A 25,000-nucleotide genomic window follows, 5' to 3' on the forward strand; every position below is an offset into this window, starting at 1 on the left:
AAATAAAACTCACCGAACTACTTAAAGCAAATAGCGAGTGGCCCTCCTCCCAGATCTAGTAGTTGTTTGTCACTGAGATCGGAATATCAACCCCTTCCTCATCATCATTCTCTGAATTCAAGCCAATCTCGGCATGGACATAGTCTGTTTGAACGCCTTCATCATCAAAAGATAAGTATTCTTCTTCATTTTCCCTACTGCAGAGTGGACTTCCCTCTTTTTGTGTAAAACCTTGTATCTGTTGTTGAATACTGTGCCTTTGCACCTCCATTACCTTTGCATGCTTGTTTGATGCAATGCGAAGCCCGTGATGCTTCAAGTATTTATCGCTAACAACTGCTAATTATCTGCTTGCTAAGGGAGCCATCTTTAAACATCGCATTCCAATCATACTCTTGGTATGTTGTCTTGCTTGCCTTAGCTGACTTTTTAGCCAGTCTTTCCTTCTTTCTTTTGTCTTACTTAAGATCGAGTAATGTCAAATGCTGCAAATAGTCTTCCACGCATCCCTGAGCCATAACAAATTCTCTTGAGAATTTCGAGATACTGGTGGGATCATCCAAGCAAGAAGCACTTCTCTGATGCGTATGCTTCTTTCAGCTGTATTCTTGATATGTAATCATCGACAAGCCTGTTGTTTGCTGGGATTTTAGACAAAGGAAGGTAATGATGCCCATCACTTTCGTTGTCAGGAAATGGCCTCGCAACATGTTTAATCTCCTTACAGCAGTGTTTTCTTGTGCTGCAGAAGTCGCAGAGTATACCACTTTCACCGTTTTCTCAATTGACAGGCTCCTTTGAAATATTCAAGGAAGATCTCTCTAATGATACAGTGGTTATTCATAAATGAATATATTGTCTTAAAGTAGTAGTATCCAGGAACAGAATGTTTTGCAGCATCTGTTTTAGCATTTGCATACTTCATAATATACGATTTGTTGAGAAAGAATGCTGCAGTTGTATAGCACTTAAGTAGTCTTTAGCAAGACCACCTCGTCAACCATGGCTTTCACCTCTCTAGCCACTTCCCAAGCATTCTTTTCCGTACAAATTGCCTCTCTTTCTTTTACTTCCGAAGCAGATAGTTTCTTGATTTCTTCATCTGTGATGCCATCAAAGGGCTTCAAATACTCCCATGCTGTTCCATCTACTAGGGCATCACCCATTGGTGCGTTTGTTCTCTCAGCCTCGTTTTGTGCAGAGTCCCCTGGAGCGCGGTGAATTCTATTAACGCGCTCAGATGATGTAATGTCAATATCCCCAAAATGCACTTCAACGTTGGTTACACTGACTCCGAAGCCTGCATCAGTGGTTATGAGAACGTTGTAGCAGAACAGTACTTGGGACATTTCAAATGGTCTAAATCATTGAGGTATTGCCGACAATTACTTAAGATATCCTTGGTTACATCCCATAACTTTCCCTGTCGTGTATGCGCTAACATTTGTGTTTGAACCAATTCTGCCTTTTCCGAAGGCCCGAGAGCGTTTCCAGTAGTTAACTTCCTATTTCTTGCTCAGATTCTAAATGAAAAGACTCTTTGTATTGGATTGTGATTTCGCTGATTTGATTTTGAAACCAAACAAGTTTGTCCTGCTCGTAGCAGAAGTTCTTACAACCTGTTTCAGTTGTAACGCGCATGACATCTTCCGCCATTGTCAGATCAGTAAAATAATATACGAAATCATGGGAACCAATGGCTAGCCTTTGCAACTCAGTACTCAAATGAGTTTTCTGTGGATTCTCCTGAAAGAGTTGTGAAACTTCATAACTTAAGCGCATGTAATCTGAGGCTCACACGCTACCACCACTTAATTCCAATGAAGTATTTTGGACGAATGATGACCAGGCTTTGATCTTGGTAGCTTATTAATTCATCTTTTTCTTGGATATTTTTAATATGCTGCTCAATCAATCAAAATGATGCAGGGGTCTGATTTACTTTAGGATTGTTAAAATCGTGTTGCGAAAGTTTCTTCTGCTCATTGGGATCACAGACATCATACTACAACATACTACTACAACAGCTTTCGTATTTCTCCGCTCCCACATCTGTGCCAGGCCGTAAATATGCCTTATTGTCATACTGACGACAAGGGTATGCTCTTTCTGACTTTCAGAAAACATTGTAAGATTGGCAGTCAAAACATGAGCACGCTAGTGATGTGTGCTCACTGTGTCATGGTCTTCTGTTTTCGGGGGCTTCTTGGTACACCAGAGCAACTTTCCAACATGTGACTTGGCAGCAGTAGACCTCACATTTTTGAGCTTTCCTCGATTCGCTACTGTGGTTGCTAACTTTATAAGCTTTTTACCACGTTTCATGAACGAATAGTTGGCGAGGGAAAGGAAGTCTCTTTTCTTTACTCTGTTGTTGGTATATAGCGTAGTTTCATGCCGTCTTCCGTGAAAAGTACTCTTTCTTGAAATTGCCTTGGCTATAAAGGTTTCGTCTTCTGAATCCAGCAGTTGTGGTGTTCATACCCCTAACTTTCTCTTCTTTAGTCTATTGGTAGCTACAAGATCTTGAGCAATTTTGCGCGTCCTTTGCTGTGCTTTCCTCGGAGAAGAAGCGCTTTCCTTTTTTCTAAGTCCTTCAACTTAGTCAACTTTTCTGTTAAGGTATCTTTTCACCTTCAAGTTTGCACTTCCACCTTTCCGAAAGTAATGATTTATCAAATTTCAAGTCAAGGGTCTGAATCTTGATTCCCAGTTGATATGTTTCAGATTTTGAATGAAGTGCAAATATAAATTCTTTTAGTACCATGCGATCATATTCTGTGTCCATTGAGTTCAATATTCAGAGTCAAGAGGAAATCGTTGACCGCTCAAAAGACTTAATGCATTTTCTCCTGAAAGTTTTTCGAGCTTTAAGATTTCTGAACACTAACAATAAAATATAACGTTTTCCAAACACTTCAGTTGTAATAACACACAAGCCATGATCTCTATGAAGTAAATGATCACGGAAGAAAGCTTCTTTAGGAGAGCTATCAAAGAAGCCATAATAAAGCCCATAAGCATTTTCAAAGGAAATGAAACCAATTGCTTTGCTCGAATGCTTACTTTGTGCAAGCAGGTGATTTAAGATGTAAATCAACCCATTCAATATCTTGCCCAGTAACTTGCTAGTAGTTCGTTTAACAATCCCTCTAGCTTGTCCAAGTTGTTCCCCCCTTGTCCAAGTTGTTAATTCAGAGAACGAAAAGCTGCACTTTTGTCCAGATGATATAAACCTGAATTTCTGTTCACAATTTCCATCCCTCTCTGACTTTTTGTCGTTGATCTCGATATCTGCTGTTTTATAATTCCATGCTTTCAACCACTGAAGGACTGGAACTTTCGTTCCCAGTACTTGTGTAAATCTAAAATGGCGGTTCCCTGCTAGCAGAGGTCTCTTTTCAGTGTTTTGCGTTCGCTGGGTTGACGAGTACGGGAGAAGAGACCTCTGCTGTGGGTCGAAATTCACTGTGTTGAACATGCACGGCGGTTACTTAGCGACCGAATCCTTACGTCATACTTCATGTTGTGTGGGCTCACTTAACAACAGCGAAATTACTGTAAAGGAATGCGTGGGACACAGTGGGCTCAAGTCAGAGTCAGCAAACATATCATGGGGCATGCGGTTTGAAGAATGCGCCCAACGTTATTGACGGCGTTTGGATCAGAGCGAGTTTCGACCCATGGCAGAGATCTCTTCTCCCGTACTCGTCAACCCAGAGAACGCAAAAGAAAAGAGACCTTTGCTAGCAGGGAAAATTGGCGGATGAAACGCAGGCTAATGAACGCTCGTTGCAAGGATTTCTAGAATTTGCTGAATTAAAGCTTTTCCAAGAGGGCCTTTGCAGGGAAGGGGTCAAAAAATTAGATGGACGCTTAAATGGACGCTTTTTTGCTGTTTGAACTTTGAAGGTATCAGGATAGGTGGTATCATGAAATTCAAGTTACATTCATTAATATCCGCCTCTCAGGTATGTCCTAGGTTGAGTTAAAACGTTTTTTTAAGAAACAGAAAGGAAAATTTAACAGGAGAAGCACAGGAATGTGGTGCAAATAAAGAAAAATCCAGTTCATCAACAGTGCTCTCTACAAGTCATCAAACATTGAGTTTTGGGGTATTGAATTTCAAAGGCCAAGTAATAACAAAACGCGTCCTTGGGAGCAAACGAAATATGGCTGGATACCAAACCCAAAAACGGACAGAGCAAAGTTCATGAATGAAGTGCTGCCCAAATTCTACGAGGCATGTTATAGCAAGTGTACAGATAGATACTCCTGAATTCGTGAAGCTATTTCACTGCGAAGGAAGACGCCAATATGAAAGCCATCAACATGTTTCAGAGATTTCCGCAACTGTTGACGCCATATTGAGCAAGAGAAATCCTGGCGCTGCGTGGAAGTTTTTTGACGAGAAATATGTTCACATGCCATCAGACCAATTGATTCTGAGAGGAAATATACAAAAGCTAGTAAAAGTACAAGCGGAAGTTGAGAAGGAAAAGAAAGATAACAAAGATCACCTGAACAGCCTCTATTTTAAGTCTGGCAAACTTATAGATGGGAAGGGCAGCCAAAGAGATTTTGAGAAGGAAGGATCACAGTGCTGACAATGATCAGAAAAAAATTTCCAAAACATTCAACATCTACAGGATGCAGACAACATATGTAAGGATGTGTTTCGTGGACACATTCTGAAGTTTGAATCAAAAAAGTGTTCAAAAAAAGAAAATGAGAGAAAGGCACATAAGAGAAAAGTTAGATGAGAAGAAGAGACTTTTGGTTTGTTTATTTGTTTGTTATTTATTTGTTCGAGCAGGTTGAAGTATTGGCAGCTATACAGCTGATGTAGACCTGCTATATTGGTTTAATCTCCAAACTAGTGTCTGATGGTGAGATTCCAGTTAAGGAAGCCAATGTGGCTACTCTAATATCCTTAAAAGAGACACACGTTTACTGGCTCAAGAGTACTTGCCCTCTATCAGCTCTTCAAACAGTGAATCAGAAGACAGTGATACTAAGGGCGCGTTCGATTGACGCTATTCCGGAATAAGAATACGTGGAGTGATGACTAAAACGGTATGTTTGGCGCGTTTCGAAGCAGGAAGGATAATAAAAATATGTTTAAAATACCATTTTAGCAGATGTTTGACAATTTTAATGTGAATCTCCGTAAAAACGAAGTATATCTAACTTATATTCCATGTATTCCTATTCCGGAATACGGTCAATCGAACGCACCCTAAGTAATACTGAATAATTTTTCCAATGTGAAAGGACTGCTATACACCATGTTATGTTGGTTTGTTATGCCATCATTTTGATAATAAATAATATTTGACTTGTTGTTGATTCTTTTTTTGTGGAATGGAAATTTGAATGCACAAAAATACATGGCCCCTCAGAAACGGTTGCACAATTTTATGTATGACCCCCCACCCCATTTGCACCAGCCCACCCCCCCTCTTATAAATGACCGGTCCCTAAACACGAAGTATACTTGATCATGGCGGCCGCTGAAATCGACGTCACTTTCGATTTCGCGATTTAATTGTGCGGCCAATAGTGCAATAGAAAAATTGAACGTATCAAAAATCTCCTATAATGTTTTTCGCTGATGATAACTTTTTATATTCGCGGTTCAAAATTTGTTGTTTTCATGACGCAAATTTTGTTGCCGATGGCAACATATTTATTGTCGATAGACACTACCTGAAAACTTCCTCCTGCTCTTCCTAAAAACTGTATATCAATATTTATTTTCGCATTTTTTTAGCGTTAAAATAAAATTTACGGCCCTTTGTTTCTGACAGAAAGTCGTATATTTTGAGATCACCCATCCCGGCGCGGCCGGACAGGGCTTAACTTCAGTGAAACGTTGTCTTGGAAAACTATCAGAGGCTTATAGTGATGAAAAAGTTGCAAGGGAATTTGGAAATAATAAACATGTCAGCCTCGAAGCCAATGTTTCTTCATTCCCTTTTAATTTCTTCAAACTTTCTGGGTTTAGTATTTACTAGCAAACACTTGTCTTCTCCATGGGGCTATTTACCTAAGACATCAACCATGGCACTACAAAGATATACGGTACCAAAACAGTATCGTGTACTATTAATGCTACACATTACGCTAAGACAAGTGGAATCTCCTGGGAAACAAAACGCAGCTCAGTTGACTGCACTACCACACGTACGCAATGCGTGCCTATTTTTTACTTATGCCCATGTAACTGCATCTTTTTAGTCCGGCTTTCCATGAATTAACAGGTTTTTTCCCCTTTTTCTTCCAACAGAAATAAAAGAAGCCTCTCTTTCTCCATTGGTGATTCCAAGAAGTTCTGCAATTAAATCGTAACATCAGCTGTCGAGGTTTAAAATTGAAAATGGCCTCCAGGGCTAATTGCATTAAATTACATGAGACATTGTAGGAGTGTAGCACCCCAACGATAAAGTAGCAGCAAGATTTTTAAGCCGGAGTTTGAAGATGAAATAAGTGGTGCCAGCCGTCGAATTTCCAGATAGAAAATAAATAATGCAAATTACCATTTAATTTAGTTGGCGAAAGACGGTGGGCAAAAATATATGCTTAACTGATCTTTGGAAAGCGATCAAAATTTCGAATTCCCTAGTTTAGTCCTGATGTTCATGATCACCATGCATTTCAATGGCATTGGACCATAACCTCCCCTTCGAAACCTTTGATCTATAACATGCAACAATGAACGGAATGGCCTCTCCATTCTCGGTTTTGGTACATTCACGAAAAATCATCTCTAGACAATTGTAATTGTAATGTACCTTTAAACTCGATCATCAAGATCTTTGCAAGTGCAGTAAACCTATAGGCGTTTGTCCTCGGCTGATTCCACTCTTTGGCTGTTGACCTGCATCATTCTCGATATCACAAAAACCCTAACCAACACACGATTGTTCAGCATCGACCGTTTCACTCCAAACTTAACATCTGGTTCACTCTTGATATGGACCCTGTCCATTGCTATATTCAGCTCTATCATTTTAACAGAGGATAACAAAAATTTGTTTTATTCTTTCTCACAAATGGCCTAAAAATGTTCAATAGAGATTTGGGAAAGCTCTGAGGGGTTGAACTGATTAACTACAGCGCATTACGCTGAAATTAACAATCCTCTATTAATTGAACAATCAAGGTTAGTTAACCTCACGGTATAGTTGCAGGGCAGAAACACGTACTTTACTGATGTGATCATTATCTCAAAATAATAAAAAAAACCTTAAAGATCTACCTTTGTCTCGTTCCTTATTTTCAGTCTTCTTTACATTGTCTTAGCTCATTTTAATTTCTTGTTCTATATTTTCATCGTACCTAACTTTTTCATAAAGGTTTATCCTCTCGGTCATTTTAGGGCAATGGATGGCTCAGTGCTATTCTCCGGGATGTGTTTCTCACTAACTCTAACTAGGGTGTTGGAAATTTTTGGGTGCGGCCACGTCACAAACAAATCTTTTTTCATTGTAAAGAGCATTTTACTTGCTTCTTTTGCGGAGGAGAAAAGTATGCAACTGGATCCCTTTCATATCATGGCCTTTGCCAATCAAACAGGAATTTTCTCAGGGGTATACTGTATTAGAATACCCTACACTATCGATCATTAACCCTCGATATTTAGTTTCTTGGATTATATTTAAGGTGTTAACGCCAGCGCATCTCATTTGAATCGGCGTCACATGTGTTGACAGTATGGTTTACTAATTTTTTTGGCTTTTGGATACGAATTTTTCGGCTTTTTTTACCTACAAGGTGAGCGACGATCATCTTCGCTTTCGTGCCACAGATGGTTGACGGTCATGTTCTGCTTGTCATAAAAAAATTAAGAAAACAGAAAAAATATAATAAATGGACTGGGTTACTTTGATTTTTGGCGAAACACATAAAAAAGTCATGTCAGCCTGACGTTTGTCCCTAAGTAATACTGAATAATTTTTCCAATGTGAAAGGACTGCTATACACCATGTTATGTTGGTTTGTTATGCCATCATTTTGATAATAAATAATATTTGACTTGTTGTTGATTCTTTTTTTGTGGAATGGAAATTTGAATGCACAAAAATACATGGCCCCTCAGAAACGGTTGCACAATTTTATGTATGACCCCCCACCCCATTTGCACCAGCCCACCCCCCCTCTTATAAATGACCGGTCCCTAAACACGAAGTATACTTGATCATGGCGGCCGCTGAAATCGACGTCACTTTCGATTTCGCGATTTAATTGTGCGGCCAATAGTGCAATAGAAAAATTGAACGTATCAAAAATCTCCTATAATGTTTTTCGCTGATGGTAACTTTTTATATTCGCGGTTCAAAATTTGTTGTTTTCATGACGCAAATTTTGTTGCCGATGGCAACATATTTTATTGTCGATAGACACTACCTGAAAACTTCCTCCTGCTCTTCCTAAAAACTGTATATCAATATTTATTTTCGCATTTTTTTAGCGTTAAAATAAAATTTACGGCCCTTTGTTTCTGACAGAAAGTCGTATATTTTGAGATCACCCATCCCGGCGCGGCCGGACAGGGCTTAACTTCAGTGAAACGTTGTCTTGGAAAACTATCAGAGGCTTATAGTGATGAAAAAGTTGCAAGGGAATTTGGAAATAATAAACATGTCAGCCTCGAAGCCAATGTTTCTTCATTCCCTTTTAATTTCTTCAAACTTTCTGGGTTTAGTATTTACTAGCAAACACTTGTCTTCTCCATGGGGCTATTTACCTAAGACATCAACCATGGCACTACAAAGATATACGGTACCAAAACAGTATCGTGTACTATTAATGCTACACATTACGCTAAGACAAGTGGAATCTCCTGGGAAACAAAACGCAGCTCAGTTGACTGCACTACCACACGTACGCAATGCGTGCCTATTTTTTACTTATGCCCATGTAACTGCATCTTTTTAGTCCGGCTTTCCATGAATTAACAGGTTTTTCCCCTTTTTCTTCCAACAGAAATAAAAGAAGCCTCTCTTTCTCCATTGGTGATTCCAAGAAGTTCTGCAATTAAATCGTAACATCAGCTGTCGAGGTTTAAAATTGAAAATGGCCTCCAGGGCTAATTGCATTAAATTACATGAGACATTGTAGGAGTGTAGCACCCCAACGATAAAGTAGCAGCAAGATTTTTAAGCCGGAGTTTGAAGATGAAATAAGTGGTGCCAGCCGTCGAATTTCCAGATAGAAAATAAATAATGCAAATTACCATTTAATTTAGTTGGCGAAAGACGGTGGGCAAAAATATATGCTTAACTGATCTTTGGAAAGCGATCAAAATTTCGAATTCCCTAGTTTAGTCCTGATGTTCATGATCACCATGCATTTCAATGGCATTGGACCATAACCTCCCCTTCGAAACCTTTGATCTATAACATGCAACAATGAACGGAATGGCCTCTCCATTCTCGGTTTTGGTACATTCACGAAAAATCATCTCTAGACAATTGTAATTGTAATGTACCTTTAAACTCGATCATCAAGATCTTTGCAAGTGCAGTAAACCTATAGGCGTTTGTCCTCGGCTGATTCCACTCTTTGGCTGTTGACCTGCATCATTCTCGATATCACAAAAACCCTAACCAACACACGATTGTTCAGCATCGACCGTTTCACTCCAAACTTAACATCTGGTTCACTCTTGATATGGACCCTGTCCATTGCTATATTCAGCTCTATCATTTTAACAGAGGATAACAAAAATTTGTTTTATTCTTTCTCACAAATGGCCTAAAAATGTTCAATAGAGATTTGGGAAAGCTCTGAGGGGTTGAACTGATTAACTACAGCGCATTACGCTGAAATTAACAATCCTCTATTAATTGAACAATCAAGGTTAGTTAACCTCACGGTATAGTTGCAAGGCAGAAACACGTACTTTACTGATGTGATCATTATCTCAAAATAATAAAAAAAACCTTAAAGATCTACCTTTGTCTCGTTCCTTATTTTCAGTCTTCTTTACATTGTCTTAGCTCATTTTAATTTCTTGTTCTATATTTTCATCGTACCTAACTTTTTCATAAAGGTTTATCCTCTCGGTCATTTTAGGGCAATGGATGGCTCAGTGCTATTCTCCGGGATGTGTTTCTCACTAACTCTAACTAGGGTGTTGGAAATTTTTGGGTGCGGCCACGTCACAAACAAATCTTTTTTCATTGTAAAGAGCATTTTACTTGCTTCTTTTGCGGAGGAGAAAAGTATGCAACTGGATCCCTTTCATATCATGGCCTTTGCCAATCAAACAGGAATTTTCTCAGGGGTATACTGTATTAGAATACCCTACACTATCGATCATTAACCCTCGATATTTAGTTTCTTGGATTATATTTAAGGTGTTAACGCCAGCGCATCTCATTTGAATCGGCGTCACATGTGTTGACAGTATGGTTTACTAATTTTTTTGGCTTTTGGATACGAATTTTTCGGCTTTTTTTACCTACAAGGTGAGCGACGATCATCTTCGCTTTCGTGCCACAGATGGTTGACGGTCATGTTCTGCTTGTCATAAAAAAATTAAGAAAACAGAAAAAATATAATAAATGGACTGGGTTACTTTGATTTTTGGCGAAACACGTAAAAAAGTCATGTCAGCCTGACGTTTGTCTGGGTAAACGCGCTTCTAAATACTTCAAGTTCAGTACATTTTATATTGCCCACGGGATTAAATTGTCCTCGGAGATCTTTAAGAATAATTGCTAAATTTATGCTTATTTATCGGCTTCTCTCGTCCCGCTAGCATGTGTGAAATTAAATAAAAGGAGTTTTTCCTCCAGAACAAAGAGGATAATAGGCCTGATTAATCATTATACAACAAGAGACCCACTGATGAATATATATACATAAACGATACAAAGAGAATCTAGATGTCGATATTGAATATCTGACTAAGATTTAAAAGCTTACAAAGTCGCAAAGCATAAGCAGTCTAGATTAGAATTGTTAGTAAGTTGAAGATGGCGAAGATGATAGAGATTATCATTGCCTATTCTCTGTTTATCACCGTTGTTGGAGCCAGGACCTTATCAGAAAAAGCGAAAGATTTTGAAGAGGAGCTGGAGAGGTTTCTAAAAGGTAGGAAAGACGTGACCAGTTGTTCTAAACGCCAGGATAACCGTTTATATTATGACCAAATCACTCTGTATCTTTTAAAACGGAAAAATTGTAGGCAGACAAAGTAACTAGCAATTAAAGAAAAAGTCATTAGTTAGGAGACGGCGTGTTTTTGTTTTAGTTATGAAAGACTTTAAGCAATTGAAATAGTGATCGAAAAACAAACTCTATAATTCTGAAAGTTTTCGTTGACATCACCGGTCACTTGTTTGGGCTCACCGAGTCAATGTCAGAAAAAGTAGTGATTCTTGCACTTGTCCATCTTGTGATCCGGCTGTAGACCAATTAAATGCTATTGGCATGAAATCCGTTTGCTTATTTTGTGAGCCGACGAAGACTTCAAGATTTCTCAGAGTAGTTTTAGCTAAGGTAAAAGAAATGGCGGCCATTTTGGAAGAAGGTGTACCAGGAACGGGCTTCTGGGACCCAATTCAAACCCTTTGGGAATAAAGCGTTATAATGCAAATACAATACACAAAGAATCTTAACCCCGGGAGACTTTAATTGGGCACAGCATTGAGTTAGCCGATTTGGTCTATCTCATGGCGATTATTTCAAAACATAGCCAATAGCCCTTTTCACGGTTAGTTTTTCTAATTTGCATTACAATGTAATCTAAGGTGAATGCGAGGCAATTTCGGGTTAAAACTACAAAATAGCCCGAAATTGCCTCGCATCCACGTTAGATTACATTGTAATGCAACTGAGAAAAACTAACCATGAAAAGGGCTATTGTGAATCAAACTGGCCAGATATGTGTACTTCTCGTTAATTAATCAATTTCCTTCTTTGGAACGGAATCACATATTTCAGCGAGGTATTTATTAATTTTTAGGCTACAAACTGTATGCTGGTTTTGGTTATTTTACATCTTTTGTTGTATTAGAAATCAAAGAAGGCTACCTCCGTAAAACGTGCAGAGGTTTGTTGTCCTCATTAAACGCATTGTCAGTTTTGTGACGTTATTGTTGCTTTCCTATGTACCTCGGACGTAACAAGTAGCAAAGAATCAGACCTAAAACAACGTGAATATCCTTTATTCGTCCAGGGAAATGACAGCGAGAATTGGTATATAATAAAACAGTGGATAGCGTTGGAGGCCCTCTCTGATTGGCTACTCAAACTCCAAATATCCGTTCTTAGTATATACTAAAACAGTGCATAGCGTTGAACGCGGGCGCTGATTGGCTCGTCAAACTCCGAATATCCTGTGCTATTTACCTCCGAGCAACTCGGGAAAAAATGGCGTCCCGATTTGCATCCGTGACAAGTGAAGAAAACATCCAAATTAATTTTTTGTGCTGTATATTATCTTACTGCTAGCCACCTCCACTTCGGTGAATAGTTGCTAATTATCTAGTTTTCTTATTGGTTCACTCAATCTCGGTCATCAGCTTATATACCGAATGACCTAATATGGACACTGATTGCCTCAAGTGTTGCCAAGCTGGAAACTGGTTAGCTTTAATTTCCAAGCGTCCAAGTGTTCAGATCAGAATTTAATAAACAATTGAATACAACAATTATTCCATTCGAGTTTGTTGGTTATGAGACTGGTTATAGCCAATAGCCAACTCCGAGTATCCAACACGCGCTCGTGGAATAATTTTTAACTCCGCACCTCAGAGAAACTCGCGCGGGATTTGCGCCCGAAACGCCCGAAAATACTGTAATTGTTGTAGCCTTGAATAAATGAGTTAAAATCATCTTTATATTACTTTAATCAAGAAAAACCTATTTCGGATCTACTATTTGAGTTGAAAGTAGATCCGAAATAGGTTTTTCCTGATTAAAGTTTAAGTAATACTTTTGGCTTTGATAAGCGAAGTATCACGGGAATCATCTTCTTGTGCTATGTGATCTCACTGTTTTTAATTAGTTTATAGTAAAATAACTATTCACTTCAACGTTGATGGTTAGTGGTGGATAATCACCGAGCCGCGAAGCGTGTATGTTTCTGCAGAAGCCGAATAAAATAGACCGAGGTCTTGATAATTCAATCATGCGAAAACTTAATCCAATAATTGTTTTATTATGCACATTCCTGAGCACTTGTAAAGACAAGTGTAAGGACACGAGTTCTCACAAAAAAAAGTGGTCACTGTCATTTAACTCTACAATTAACCTTTTTTTGGCCAAGTGTGTTCCATTTAACATTTCTTGTCCGCCTCTCAACCATATTCGGTAAATCACGTGACCAAAACAAAAAATCCCAAAAACTCAGCGAGTTAACTATGTCAAAAAATTTTAACGCAACAGTATGAGAACATTCTAGCAAAAAAATTAATCTGTAGCATAGATTTTTAAAATATATATTTCTCAAAACAATTTTGACGTCATAACGCCCTCCTTTGATACACTTTTCAAAATATCAGTTCCATTTTTTTGTCCAAATAAAAATTTCCATGCTACAGTTTACGAAAAATGAAGGGACGGTTCCAATCCGGTGAAAAACCCCGCCTCATCCTTTCGTTTCCTGGGAGTTTTTAAATGTGTTTCACTGAAACACACGGCAGAGGACTGGGACTAGTTGCGCATGCCCCTTCTGATTGAAGTGATGTCAGATTTCCTTTGAAAAAGTTACTTCAAAGAACCATTTATGCAACCTTTTTGTAGGGCGCTTGACTAAAGAGCTTCCTTAGTAACCATTCTTTTTCTGTCGTAAAGTCCCACCCCATCTCCGAAGGGAAGAGGTTACGAACGGGAGGTGACTGGTTTGCGTGGTAGGTGACTTCACATCTACATATACACGTAACGGAAACAGAGCCAGCAAGAATTAGCTGCTTGTAGCCAATCAAAATTGAGATAATGACACTAACATATGTGATAATTGTTATTAATAGTCAAATGTTATGTGTGGGTAGACTCAATATCCAATACTGAAGAAGGTCAAAAGCTTTTATGAAACAATGATTCGTTAACTTTTTCCTTTTTCCGCAGATAGCGCCAAATCATCTATTTCTAGCACTTCAGATGAAGAAAATAAATATCAATTCATTCCAGAGTACAGTGGTGAAATGAATGAGGCACATTTTGGCCAAGCAAAAGAGGACGGATCTGGTGAGAATCAATCACATGGTAAAACAATCCCCTGCGGTAAAGTACCGCTCTGCCGCCAAAGAAAGCCAGCCTATCGCAAACCAGGACGCTGCCCCAAAACAATTTATGGTGGCCAGGGAAGAAAATTAACTGATCAACTGGGCGCAAATTACATCATGCGAAAAATTTCCAGAGTAAATTGATGTTGTGAACGAGGATTAAAAAGTGCGTCAAGCATGCAGTTATTTTAAGAGTTAAGATGATTTTCATAAGGGAAGGGAAATTTAATACCTTTTTCCAAGGGACTTGAATGCTGGGCCCATTTCTACTATTTCATTTGATTTTACCCTCTTCACAGGGTCCTCTACCGGAACAAGGCGGGCTGTACGTTTGGGTTGAGGCCGTGCCCCCTTATATCACCTTTGATGTCATCTGTAATTGGGGATGCGTGGCCGAAAACTGTAGCAAATGAGTACATGCCACTGACGCAATTTTACCATTTGCTGTTTTTTCAGGTCCTGCTGTAGAGTTCACTGGCGATCCATAATTATTTTGTGCATTTCGGTGTTACTGATTAGTTTGGCCTTCTTGTAGTCCATCATACATATGTCATCAACATGTATCGACAAAATAAAAAATCCTTTTATTTAATTTAATTTTTTTTTTTTTTTGAGTCTTTATATAAGATTTCCATCTGTCCGACAACTGAGCCTCGAGAACGTGACTAATCCAACCGGGGAGTGGCACCATAAACGGTGTGGTAAGGTTGTACTAGCAATTTCTCGATTTGCAATTGAAAAATACAATTTCTCTAACCATTTTCTCACGCTCGCAATTTTCTTATAATATTAAGAAACGCTCGATAGCTGTTGCCCTGGGCGATACTTCTTGAGGCTTTATCTTACTTGGTGCTCATTCCAGGTTTAGGACTCTTTTAGCCAGCTGTTCAATGCAACCAATGGGTTGCAGCAATGCGAGAAAACATCTTTCATAATCCGATGAAAATGAGCTGTGAAGAAAAGTATTAAACTAAATCCTATTTCCACTGCAAGCGTTATGGCTGAAGGTTGGCATAGCGACTTCAAAAATTATTTGATTCAAAGATAGCCGTTAGTGTACTCAACAATTTTACACCTATGTGACAAGGAAAATTTATTGTGCCAGCTACTGAAAACCACAATGATTAGGCCCCGTACAAACTTATCTGTTTCATGATGAAAACGAAACTTTTTCTTTTACGGATACGGCTTATGTCCACACGTATCCGATGAAAACGGAACTTTTCAAAAACACTCTCCAGAGTGGACGTTTTTGAAACCCTTGTTTTCGTGTGTGCGAGTGGATGGACGAAAACGGAACTTTTCAAAAAAGGCTTACAACACACTATCAGTTCCAATCCACTCCGCGCAACATTTAACAATTATTATTACTGATTCTACGAGGGCGCGCTGGATATGAAGTGATAGGTAACCAACGAGGCGCGCCGAGTTGGTTATAATCATTTTATGTCAGCAGTCCCGAGTAGAATAATTGTTTTATTAAAAACTCCAGGATCAACAACTCTTCCATCGTTTTCTGCCTCGGTCAATTCCGGTCAAAAACGGCTATTTTTTCTCAGAGCTGCAAAACATTTTTCAGCTCACTTTATTGCTGAGGCGTTCTTTGACCAAATTAGGTACAGAAGGTCTATGAACTGATAGCCTGTGTCCGACGAGCCAATGAAAATGCTGGAAATCTGATATCCGCATTTCAGACTTATTCAAGATGGTGGACAGGCGCTTCCCTTTCTTGTCTTTAATACTTGGGCTTACTTTAAACCTAATTGCCTGTTTCAAGCAATTTAGCTTTGTTTTTTCTTCAAGCTGACTAATCTGGAGGGCAGCAGACCTTTATTAGGCCACTTTCAGTACCGGTGTCTAGAGGCGGAAAGTTGCAAGGACTTGGTGGTTGCCCGCAGAGACCTCGAAGATTTGGGTTGGACCTGGACGTACTAGCGCTTGGTGGGACAATTTTCCAACCCAAATAGTTACCGTAAGAGCGAATACTCATGTATAAGGCATGCGCAGTCGGGTTATCGTTAAAAAGTTTTCGTACACGTGTCGACGGACGAAAAAGATGCGAAAGCGCTACGTGTGGACGGGACGAAAGCAGGGCTAAAAGCCATCTCAAAAACGAAACTTTCTGATTAAAAACATTTTAAGAACAAAGCCAAAACCAATGCAATGTTGCTATTTTTTATGGCACAACGGTTAAAGCAAGGTCAGACCGAGGATGGTGGGGCATATTAATTTTTCAATTTTTAAGGACGTTGTGGTCCAGTTGTTAGGGCGTTGGGTTTGTATGCGGTTGCCCCGGGTTGAAATCCTGTTCTAGCCTCTGGTTTGGATTTGTTCCCGGTTGTCCCGGATTCGACTCCACCACGCTTTGTAAATAGCCAACTGGATGCCTCCTGCCTGTTGGGGTTCTTAATCATGTTTCTTTCAAATTATTTAATATGAGGTGCCTGTGAACTAGCTTGATAGCTAAGTGCACTTCCACTAAGCATTTACATTTACATTTACACATCAAAAACAACACTTAATTTTCGCTTAACTGGTTACAATGTAACTTTGATATGACAATATTATAACACAAAAGAGAAGATAAAACAATTAAAAGAGACTTATAGTAAACGCATGAAGGCTAATAGAACCGCAAGGTCATCGAGTTGGCCTCCATCTAATTTATGTCGGAATCATAACAACAAAAGAGGGGAGACACTTTCACAATTAGGAGAGGGTTAATAATTGAGAAGCACTTTTGGAGAAAGCAATTAGCCTAAGATTGACGTCTAAGAGGTTGGCCGCATATCTGGTGCTATAATGATGAATGTTAATGGTGTACTCGAAAAAGTGGTCAACTTGTTTTGACAGGATACCCTGTCCCATGCATGCAAGTGTGAACTTAAGAGCATGCACACGATACACATTATATCTTCTGCTAAAATATCCAACATATTAAGTAAAGGTGAGGCACTAGCGGTATTTCTTTTGCAGGTAAGAGTATTATATTGGAAAAAAAGGTACAGAACGATTGTCCAACACAGTGACAGCACATTAATCGATATTTATATGCTCTGAAATCAAAATTATTCCAAGCTCATTCAGAGTTCTATCAAGGATTAATCGTTTGGGGAAGAAGTTCCAAGTGGCCGAAGTCCACGAGCTTCCTAAGGGGGTCCGGGGACATGCCCCTTCCCCCCAAACCCCCCCCCCCCCCTCTCCTTCCTTCGAATTTTTTTTTTTTAATGAATATGCGCTGACATGAAATCTGGTGCATTTAGAGACAATTTTGAGAAATGTTACAATGGTATTTTATTTCATTTTTTAGTCGTGATCACGTTCTGACAATGTTACATTTAGGGCCGCTATTTGCTAACAACTCTTAAAAAGAATGTACAGCACGACAACCGAGTGTGCTGTATTAAAGGACGGCAGTTTTTAATACTCCACGTTCCTTGTCATACACCGGGAATACTTACTTCATGTGAACTGACCTTGTCGCGTCTGGATAATTTTTCCGATATATTTACTTATATACTGTAATGATTAACAATATTTTTGGGGGGAAGCTGGGCATTTTGGGGGAACCTTCTACTCCTCAAATACCCTAGATAGAACCATGTCATTTGAATATTTTTTAAATTATTACAACATAATTCACAAGGTAGGATATTATCACAAGATTCGCATTATTAGTACAAAAAGAAAAGGGTGTAACCGTTTTTTTGATCCGGCGACTAAAGAAAAGAGTCAGTGATTTTCTTTGAGTTAGTCCTACATGGTTTTTGACACACTTCAAAATATGGTCATAGACTGGACGTGGGCATTACATGTTGGTGTTGAAAAGAGTTAAAAGATCACCTATTGCATGCAATTCAAGGTTGGCATTATGTCATAACATTGTGCAATACTCATAAATATGCCATGAATAGTGCTGAACATTAAGATCAAAGTGATCACTACACCTTGACAATCTTTCTTTTAGTATAGAAAGTTTGCAGACTTTCCAGAGTACAAAGGTAGAATCTAATACACTAGAAAATGCAGTGGGCAGGACATCAACACTAAGTTTAAATAGTTTATATCCCACTGAACCGTAAATATTATTTATCATTTACAAAAGGCAAATTTCAACACCATAACATTCTTTGAATGGAGGGCATGTAATGTAGAAGTTTCCCATGATGTCAAGTACACAAAACTGGTGGTCATTTGTGTCAACTGGCCCAACTGACAGAGCTAGTGGGAGGCTTGAATCTATGTCTAAAATAATATTACATCACAAGGTCCAACAATCAATTCCCAAAAAAAAAAGGATAACTTTCACAGGACATAATGCTCACCAACAAATGAGTTTGAAATTTTTTGGAATGGCTTATTGTTTTGTTTTCAAGTTTCCCCAGGAACCACATATTAGGGAGCTCAAGCAGCTCACTTCCAGTTGAAGTCCGTGTCTCAAAAACGCATGTGCTTAAGCTCCCTATGGTGATGTCACGAATGCCCCATTGACATTAAAGACAGAGGCTCTTTGTGATCAACAGAGAAATCGTAATATGTCGCAAGATGGTCACTCCCAGGAAATTTTTAGGTGAAAGTAAGCATTTCTAAAATTTATTTCCATCTGATACAAACAGTTCTGAAAAAAAATTAAACCAAAATTTAATTGTGAACATTGTCTCCTTCAGTTCATAGTCATCCTTTAGGATGAGGGAGGGTTCCCTTGACAACATCTAGGTACACTCAAAAACCCATGACCCCTTTAACCCTTAAACTCCCAGTAGTGCCACTTACTGATTTGACTCTGTCCAATACTAGACTATTTTACTCATCAATGGGGGTCCCCTCCAGGCTTAAAGGGTTAAATAAAATGCAAAGGGAAAAGAAACAGTGAATAGAAAAAAAAATAGATTGAGTACATTTACATTGACATAATGAATGAATGGGGTAGTTTCTAAAGAAACTGTGGTGCTGCGTTTGCGGGGAAGTAGTATGTAAAAATTTGGTTTTATCAACGGAGTTGATAATGTAAATTAGTCACCGTACAGAAATTCTAAAAGCTGACATTTTGAGCATTAGCCCTCCGTCAGAGCGTCAAATCAAATTTTTGTACATTGACATAAGACTGTTGTATCTGCAAATGTATCTCTTTATTTCAGGACAAACTGATGATGTCATCACTTGTAGAATTTTAGCTCTCGACTTGGTGTAACACCAAAACCATTGATCACAATAGAGTCATTCTTCACATGCAGTGTGGCAAATGCATTCGAATCTGGTGGGGCTTCAACCACAGCATCAAAAATGCAGTGATGAATCCCATGACTGTCCCTTGCATAATCCCACTGATGAGTGTGACCATGAAAGCAAGCAACCACACAATCAAACTGCCATAGCACATGAAGTACATCCTCATAGTTCCACAAAAGTGTGACTGCACCTCCAATTTCAGGGTATAAAGGAACATGGCTAAATATCACTGCTTTTTGGTTGCTGTTTTCAGCCTGAGTAAGAACAGTGTGAAGCCATGACAACTGTGTACTACTGACAGCTCCATTGAATTTAACAAAGCGCTGCTCAAGGCCATGTAGACCCTCTGGGCTGTGAAGGTCATCATTTTGGTTGTACTTTCGCAAGATTTTAACAGCTTTCTTGTACTGCTGAGAAGTTTCCTCAACTCCAAGAATGCTTATTTCATAGCTGTCCAAGTACACGAAGCAAAACTTGGAATGAGGTGTGAAACTGAAATAAAACGGTCTGGTCCCATCATTGCCACACTCAGGAATTTTCTCATGCATGTGAAAGCATGAGCTGGCGGGATGTAGAGCCGACTTCTCAAGGTAATCTCGAGAGAAGTTATAAAGTTCGTGATTTCCAATGTTGTGTATCACAGGTATGTTCGAAGGAAGTCTGGAAAATTCTTGTAAAACAGCGTCCAAAGCCTCTCGTGAAAAATTCGTCTTATTCTCATCTGTATTCACCAGCTCTGAATTGAAACCATCAATGATATCTCCGAGTTGAATGATAAACATTGGAGAAGGAATCTCTGTTTTCCAGTGAGTCACTGCCCTTTGTAAAAGAGGCAATGCATTTCGATATCGACGCCATTTTGTCTTTGAAAAATTCTGCCGATCTCCAATGTCAGCGTACTGAATGTCCGTAATCAAACCAAATGAGAAGAAAACTTCACCTTTTTTATCCAATTCGCAGTCCATGGTTACAATTTTCAATACCTGAAGTTTTTTCTGACGTCTGCTCGGGCGCAAATGATGCTACGAGGGACACAAAACAAAATCAACCGACAGCAAAACGACTGAGCAAGCAGTTTCAGTTTCATCAGCGGGTTTTCCCTTCCGTATACACAACCTCGTACCCAGTCTACCCAGAGTCCTCGGGCTTTTTGGTCGAAAAGCAATGACCACAACCAGGTTTTCTGAGCCCGCGAGACTGAGCACCCCCAGCAAACCATTGTTTTAACGAAAACTGCTGGTCAGCAACTTGGTTCTGGTCATTGCTGTCTTAGGTCTTCCTTTTTGGTCAGCGTGTGAGCGCCCGGGGAGACTCTAGTCTGGGAGACTGGGATAATCCATGGCCTTCAACTATTTTTGAGATTGGTCGCTTCCATAAGAATGGAAGTCCGACAGGAAGTCGGTAAGTAATTAGGAAACCCCAGAATTTGGAGGGAGATTCAAAATCTAAAACTAGTTACAGTGCTGTTTGTTTTTTCTACCTCCAAAATATATAAATTCCAAAAATAATAAAACGACAGGGTTTGAATTATGTCTGATACCGCACGTGAATTTTCCTACGCTGTTAAAAACTGGTTACTGTTGCTGTTACAAAAGTACCATGTACCACGTCTCTTTGGGGAGAAATCCGTGGAAGAAGGTCTTGTCGAAGCCATTCAAAATTACGGGAACATAAGATTGTCGTAGAAGAGGACATTGGTGTCGTTTCCACAAAAATTTGTCGATCGTGTTAACTTTGCTTTCACGATGGAAAGCACGCTGAAACACTAAAAATACACTTACCGAAAGCGTCAGAAGTATCATCTTCACTCGATCTTACAGCAAGCCAATCTATCTATCTATCTACCGTTTATTTCCCTCCATCACAATAATTGATGATTCTTGCAAATTGGAAAACGGCCAGCGGTCGATATATAAATAAATAGATAAATGAAAGTAATAAATGATATTATGAATTAAATTAAAGGCAGTTTGTGAATGCCGTCAGAGAACAGGCATTTACTGTCTCGTTTGGCAAAGTGTTCCACTCAATTATTTTTCTTGGAAAGTAGGAGAATTTATAATAATCAGTAAAAGCGACTGGGACCTTATAAGCTTGGTTGTTGACATGACGGCTATCTCGGCCCAGCGGCTTCAGATATTTCCCAGTGTCTATTCCAGTTTGGTCATTGTGGGTTCTATAGAACATAACTAGTCTATCCTTTTTCCGTCTTTCTTCAAGGGTGGTCCATTCTAATTCCTGTAGCATAGTAATTGTACCGGTTTAAAACATACCGAGCTGCACGTCTCTGTACCATTTCCAGTTTTTCTACATTTTCTTTGGTATAGGGATCCCATGCTGCTAAAGAATATTCGAGTAGTGGTCGAACCAAGGTCTTGTAAACCAAAGATTTTAGATTAGATGAATTAATTCTCAGATTTCTTCGGAGGAAACCAAATGATTGATTCACCTTATATGCAATGTTTTCAACGTGACGATTCCACCTGAGGTCTCGGGTTAGGAGCCCTGCTAGCAGAGCCTTTCTTTTGCTTGCTCGATTTTGGCGTTCTCGAGAAAGGCTCTGCATGGATCGAGTAAGATCTTTATTGAATATGCGCTGCATTTTGCCAGGATACAGTCTCGAACCCAAGCCTAATATGCCACATCTCGCCGCCATCTTGGTTTTTCATGGTACAACGGGCTCAATTATAACCATCGGTTTTGTCACGAAACGGACGCTCGCACTGGAAAAACCGGTTTGACGAGAGAAAACAAGATTGACTAGTCCAGAAGTTCGGGCTGCGGCGGCTTCAAAGAGTTGACGCGATTTGGGCAGAGCATCCATTTCTCCTCGTCAGTAAAGAAAACGACAAAAGGAGGCTCTGCTTGCAATGTGCGGGTTAGGGTGACTCCCAGGTACTTTGCTGAGTCCACAGTTTCAAGGACTTTACCATGAAGGGTGTAATCGTGAATTATCGGGTTCTGCTTATGAGTGACCCGTACTGAGAACATGGCATTTATCAGCATTAACTTCCATAAGCCATTTCTCCTCCCACTGTTTTAGCTTCTTTAAATCACTCTGAAGAAACTTGGTGTCAGCTTGTGTATAGCAGGGAATCATCTGCAAAAAGACGTACAGTTGAAACCAGAGACTCCGGTAAATCATTGATGTAAAGTAAAAATAAACATAGACCGAAAACTGATCCTTGGGGGACTCCTGACTTGACATGTGTATAACATGAATGTTCCCCATTTAAGACAACTCTCTGTGTACGATTTTTAAGGAAGGCTTGTATCCATTTATTTGTCTTTCCTCGAATTCCATAGTGAGTTAGAAGAAGTCTTTGGTGACCAACTTTGTCAAAAGCTTTAGAGAAATCCATTATGGCTACATCTATTTGACCTCCATTCTGCATGTTATATGCTAAATCATCAATAAACTCCACCAGCTGTGTTTCACAAGATCTACCTCCTCTGAAGCCACGTTGTAGATCACATAAGATGTTATGATCATTTGCATGTTTCATGATATGACTTGTCAGGATATGTTAATTTACAGACTATACAGGTTAGTGATATTGGTCTGTAGTTTGCTGCATCAGATCTCTTTCCTTTCTTGAAGACTGGAGTGATGTTTGCTGTTTTCCAGTCCTCAGGGACAGTACCAGAGTCATATGATTTCCTACGTAAATGTTGTAGTTAGTATTGGGGCAATCACATTTGCCATTTCTTTCAATACGCGGGGGCTGATTTGGTCTGGACCTGGCGCCTTATGGGCCTTGAGTTTAGCAATTTGAGCACGCCAGATTCTGATATGATTAATGTCAGCCATGTCAGTGTAAGGTGAGGGTCGACTTAGGAGATCTGGTCTCACTGGTGTTTCTGTTGTAAAAATTGCCTGGAAATTGTCATTTAACAAGGTTGCTATTTCCGCTGGTCTGGTCACATCTCTACCTTTATCGCAGAGGGACTTAATCCCAATAGTGTCTGTTTTGCGATGTTTGATGAAGGTCCAAAAACGTTTCCTTCCAGTGTGACTTTGTGGATCATCAGTTGGATTAATTATTGACTCAACATAGCTCCAGTAAGCTTTCCTCATTTCACATTGTATTACCCTTTTTAGGGCTTTTAGTCGCTCAACTGTTGTATTGATGACATCTTTTTTTTGCCGTTTTTTCCTGATGGACAGCTTTTCTCGTCTACGTAACAATTTACGAATTTGTGGAGTGACCCATGGTAAATTATCTCTAGATTTTGTTTTTCTATGGGGATGTGTTTTTCGACTGCCTTACCAATGGCCTCCTTAAATTCTATTCACATTTCGTTGACAGTTTTATCATCTGTGTTGGTCTTTACCTGGATAGATCCTGCCATTAAGTCTTCCGAGATATTGTCCCATTTAACCCTTTTATACAAAGGGGTCTCACGCGGTTTCTGTTTATAACGTACTGGTATTAAATCTAACTCCACAACGGGGCAGTCATGATCTGATATACCTGGTATAACAAAGACATTCTTAACACTGTTTGGGTTGTTTGTGATGAACAGGTCTAAGATGTTTTGATTTCTTTCTGGGTAGTTCGACCACTTGGGTTAAATTATTATTATCATCCAGTATATCCCCAAACTGGTAGTAGAGTGATGGATGGTTACAGGACTTAACAGTGTGTTCGTTCCAGTCCCAGCCTGAGAGATTGAAGTCGCCAACAAGGAGGATGTGATGGTTGACGTTTACTAAAGACAAAGATCTCTCTAGTTATAAGAAAGCCTCTTCGTCATTTTCATGCGGCCTATAATAGGCTCCAATGTGCAATGTCTTTTTACCAGATATTTGTAACTTGCACCACAAGATTTCACAGCCTGTCTCAAGCTCAGGTTCTCTAGTGGCTATTAGATATTTCTTGACAGCAATAAACACTCCCCCATGAGGGTCAGTTCCTCTGTCTCTCCTCTCAATCTCATACATGTCTGCTATTAATATTTCCCCTGTACTGTGATTTTTCGTCAGCCATATTTCAGACCCGATTATTATATCTGGCTTACAATCTGCTGCTAGTTGAACGAGGTCTTCATTTTTGGCCAAGATGAGAAGAGAAGGTTTAGAAGACCGCAGGTGGTTCAGATCCATATGCATGAGCTGTTTGCTAAAGAGTCATAAATATGATCATTTATGACACAACAACGTGCATGGTACCAAATGTCACACATGTCACATTGAAATCCTTTTTGACTGCATTTCACTGGTTTGGCACAGTCTCGACAAGGATATTTATACTGAGGCCCTGGGTTTGTTTCCACATCTTCTTACTTGAAGTCACTTGCGACATGCCGCCATATGCAATCCTAAAGCGTGATGAACGATAGCAAGCTTCAGATCCAACTTTGGTAGTTTCATTCAAGCCGACGTCGACATAATCATGCTGTGATCCGTTCAGGTTTGGCGATAAGTGCAGAAGAAATTTCACGAAAAGTAACAAAAATAGAGAGCTTAAAAACTTTGGACCCGTCATATTGGCTGACCGCTTTCACTTTCTTTTATGGTGTGCAAGGCT

The 25,000-nt window shown here is 39.4% G+C and overlaps 2 protein-coding genes across 4 annotated transcripts in view; one reads left to right on the top strand and one right to left on the bottom strand.

The window, feature by feature from the left end:
* LOC138052100 (uncharacterized) overlaps positions 1 to 7,260 on the top strand; it is a 20,859-nt gene extending 13,599 nt beyond the window's left edge. For 2 of the 3 annotated variants that reach the window (XM_068898463.1, XM_068898462.1), the window contains exon 5: positions 1 to 5,584. This exon is cut by the window's left edge and continues 3,343 nt beyond it. Coding sequence is in view for 1 of the 3 variants with exons in the window: in XM_068898464.1 (XP_068754565.1) it covers positions 6,290 to 6,351 (62 nt within the window). In the remaining 2 variants the exon portion in view is untranslated. Of the gene's footprint in view, positions 5,585 to 6,289 lie in introns of those variants that run through there. The other variant, XM_068898464.1, reaches the window with a different exon arrangement.
* A 10,259-nt stretch (positions 7,261 to 17,519) lies between these two features.
* LOC138052102 (manganese-dependent ADP-ribose/CDP-alcohol diphosphatase-like) lies at positions 17,520 to 20,544 on the bottom strand. The gene has a single exon (XM_068898465.1). The coding sequence runs from the start codon at positions 20,432 to 20,434 to the stop codon at positions 19,397 to 19,399; it is 1,038 nt and encodes a 345-aa protein (XP_068754566.1). The 5' UTR covers positions 20,435 to 20,544; the 3' UTR covers positions 17,520 to 19,396.
* Positions 20,545 to 25,000: the final 4,456 nt, after the last annotated feature.

The sequence above is a fragment of the Montipora capricornis genome, chromosome 6, assembly GCF_036669925.1.
Source record: "Montipora capricornis isolate CH-2021 chromosome 6, ASM3666992v2, whole genome shotgun sequence".
Lineage (NCBI taxonomy): Eukaryota > Metazoa > Cnidaria > Anthozoa > Scleractinia > Acroporidae > Montipora > Montipora capricornis.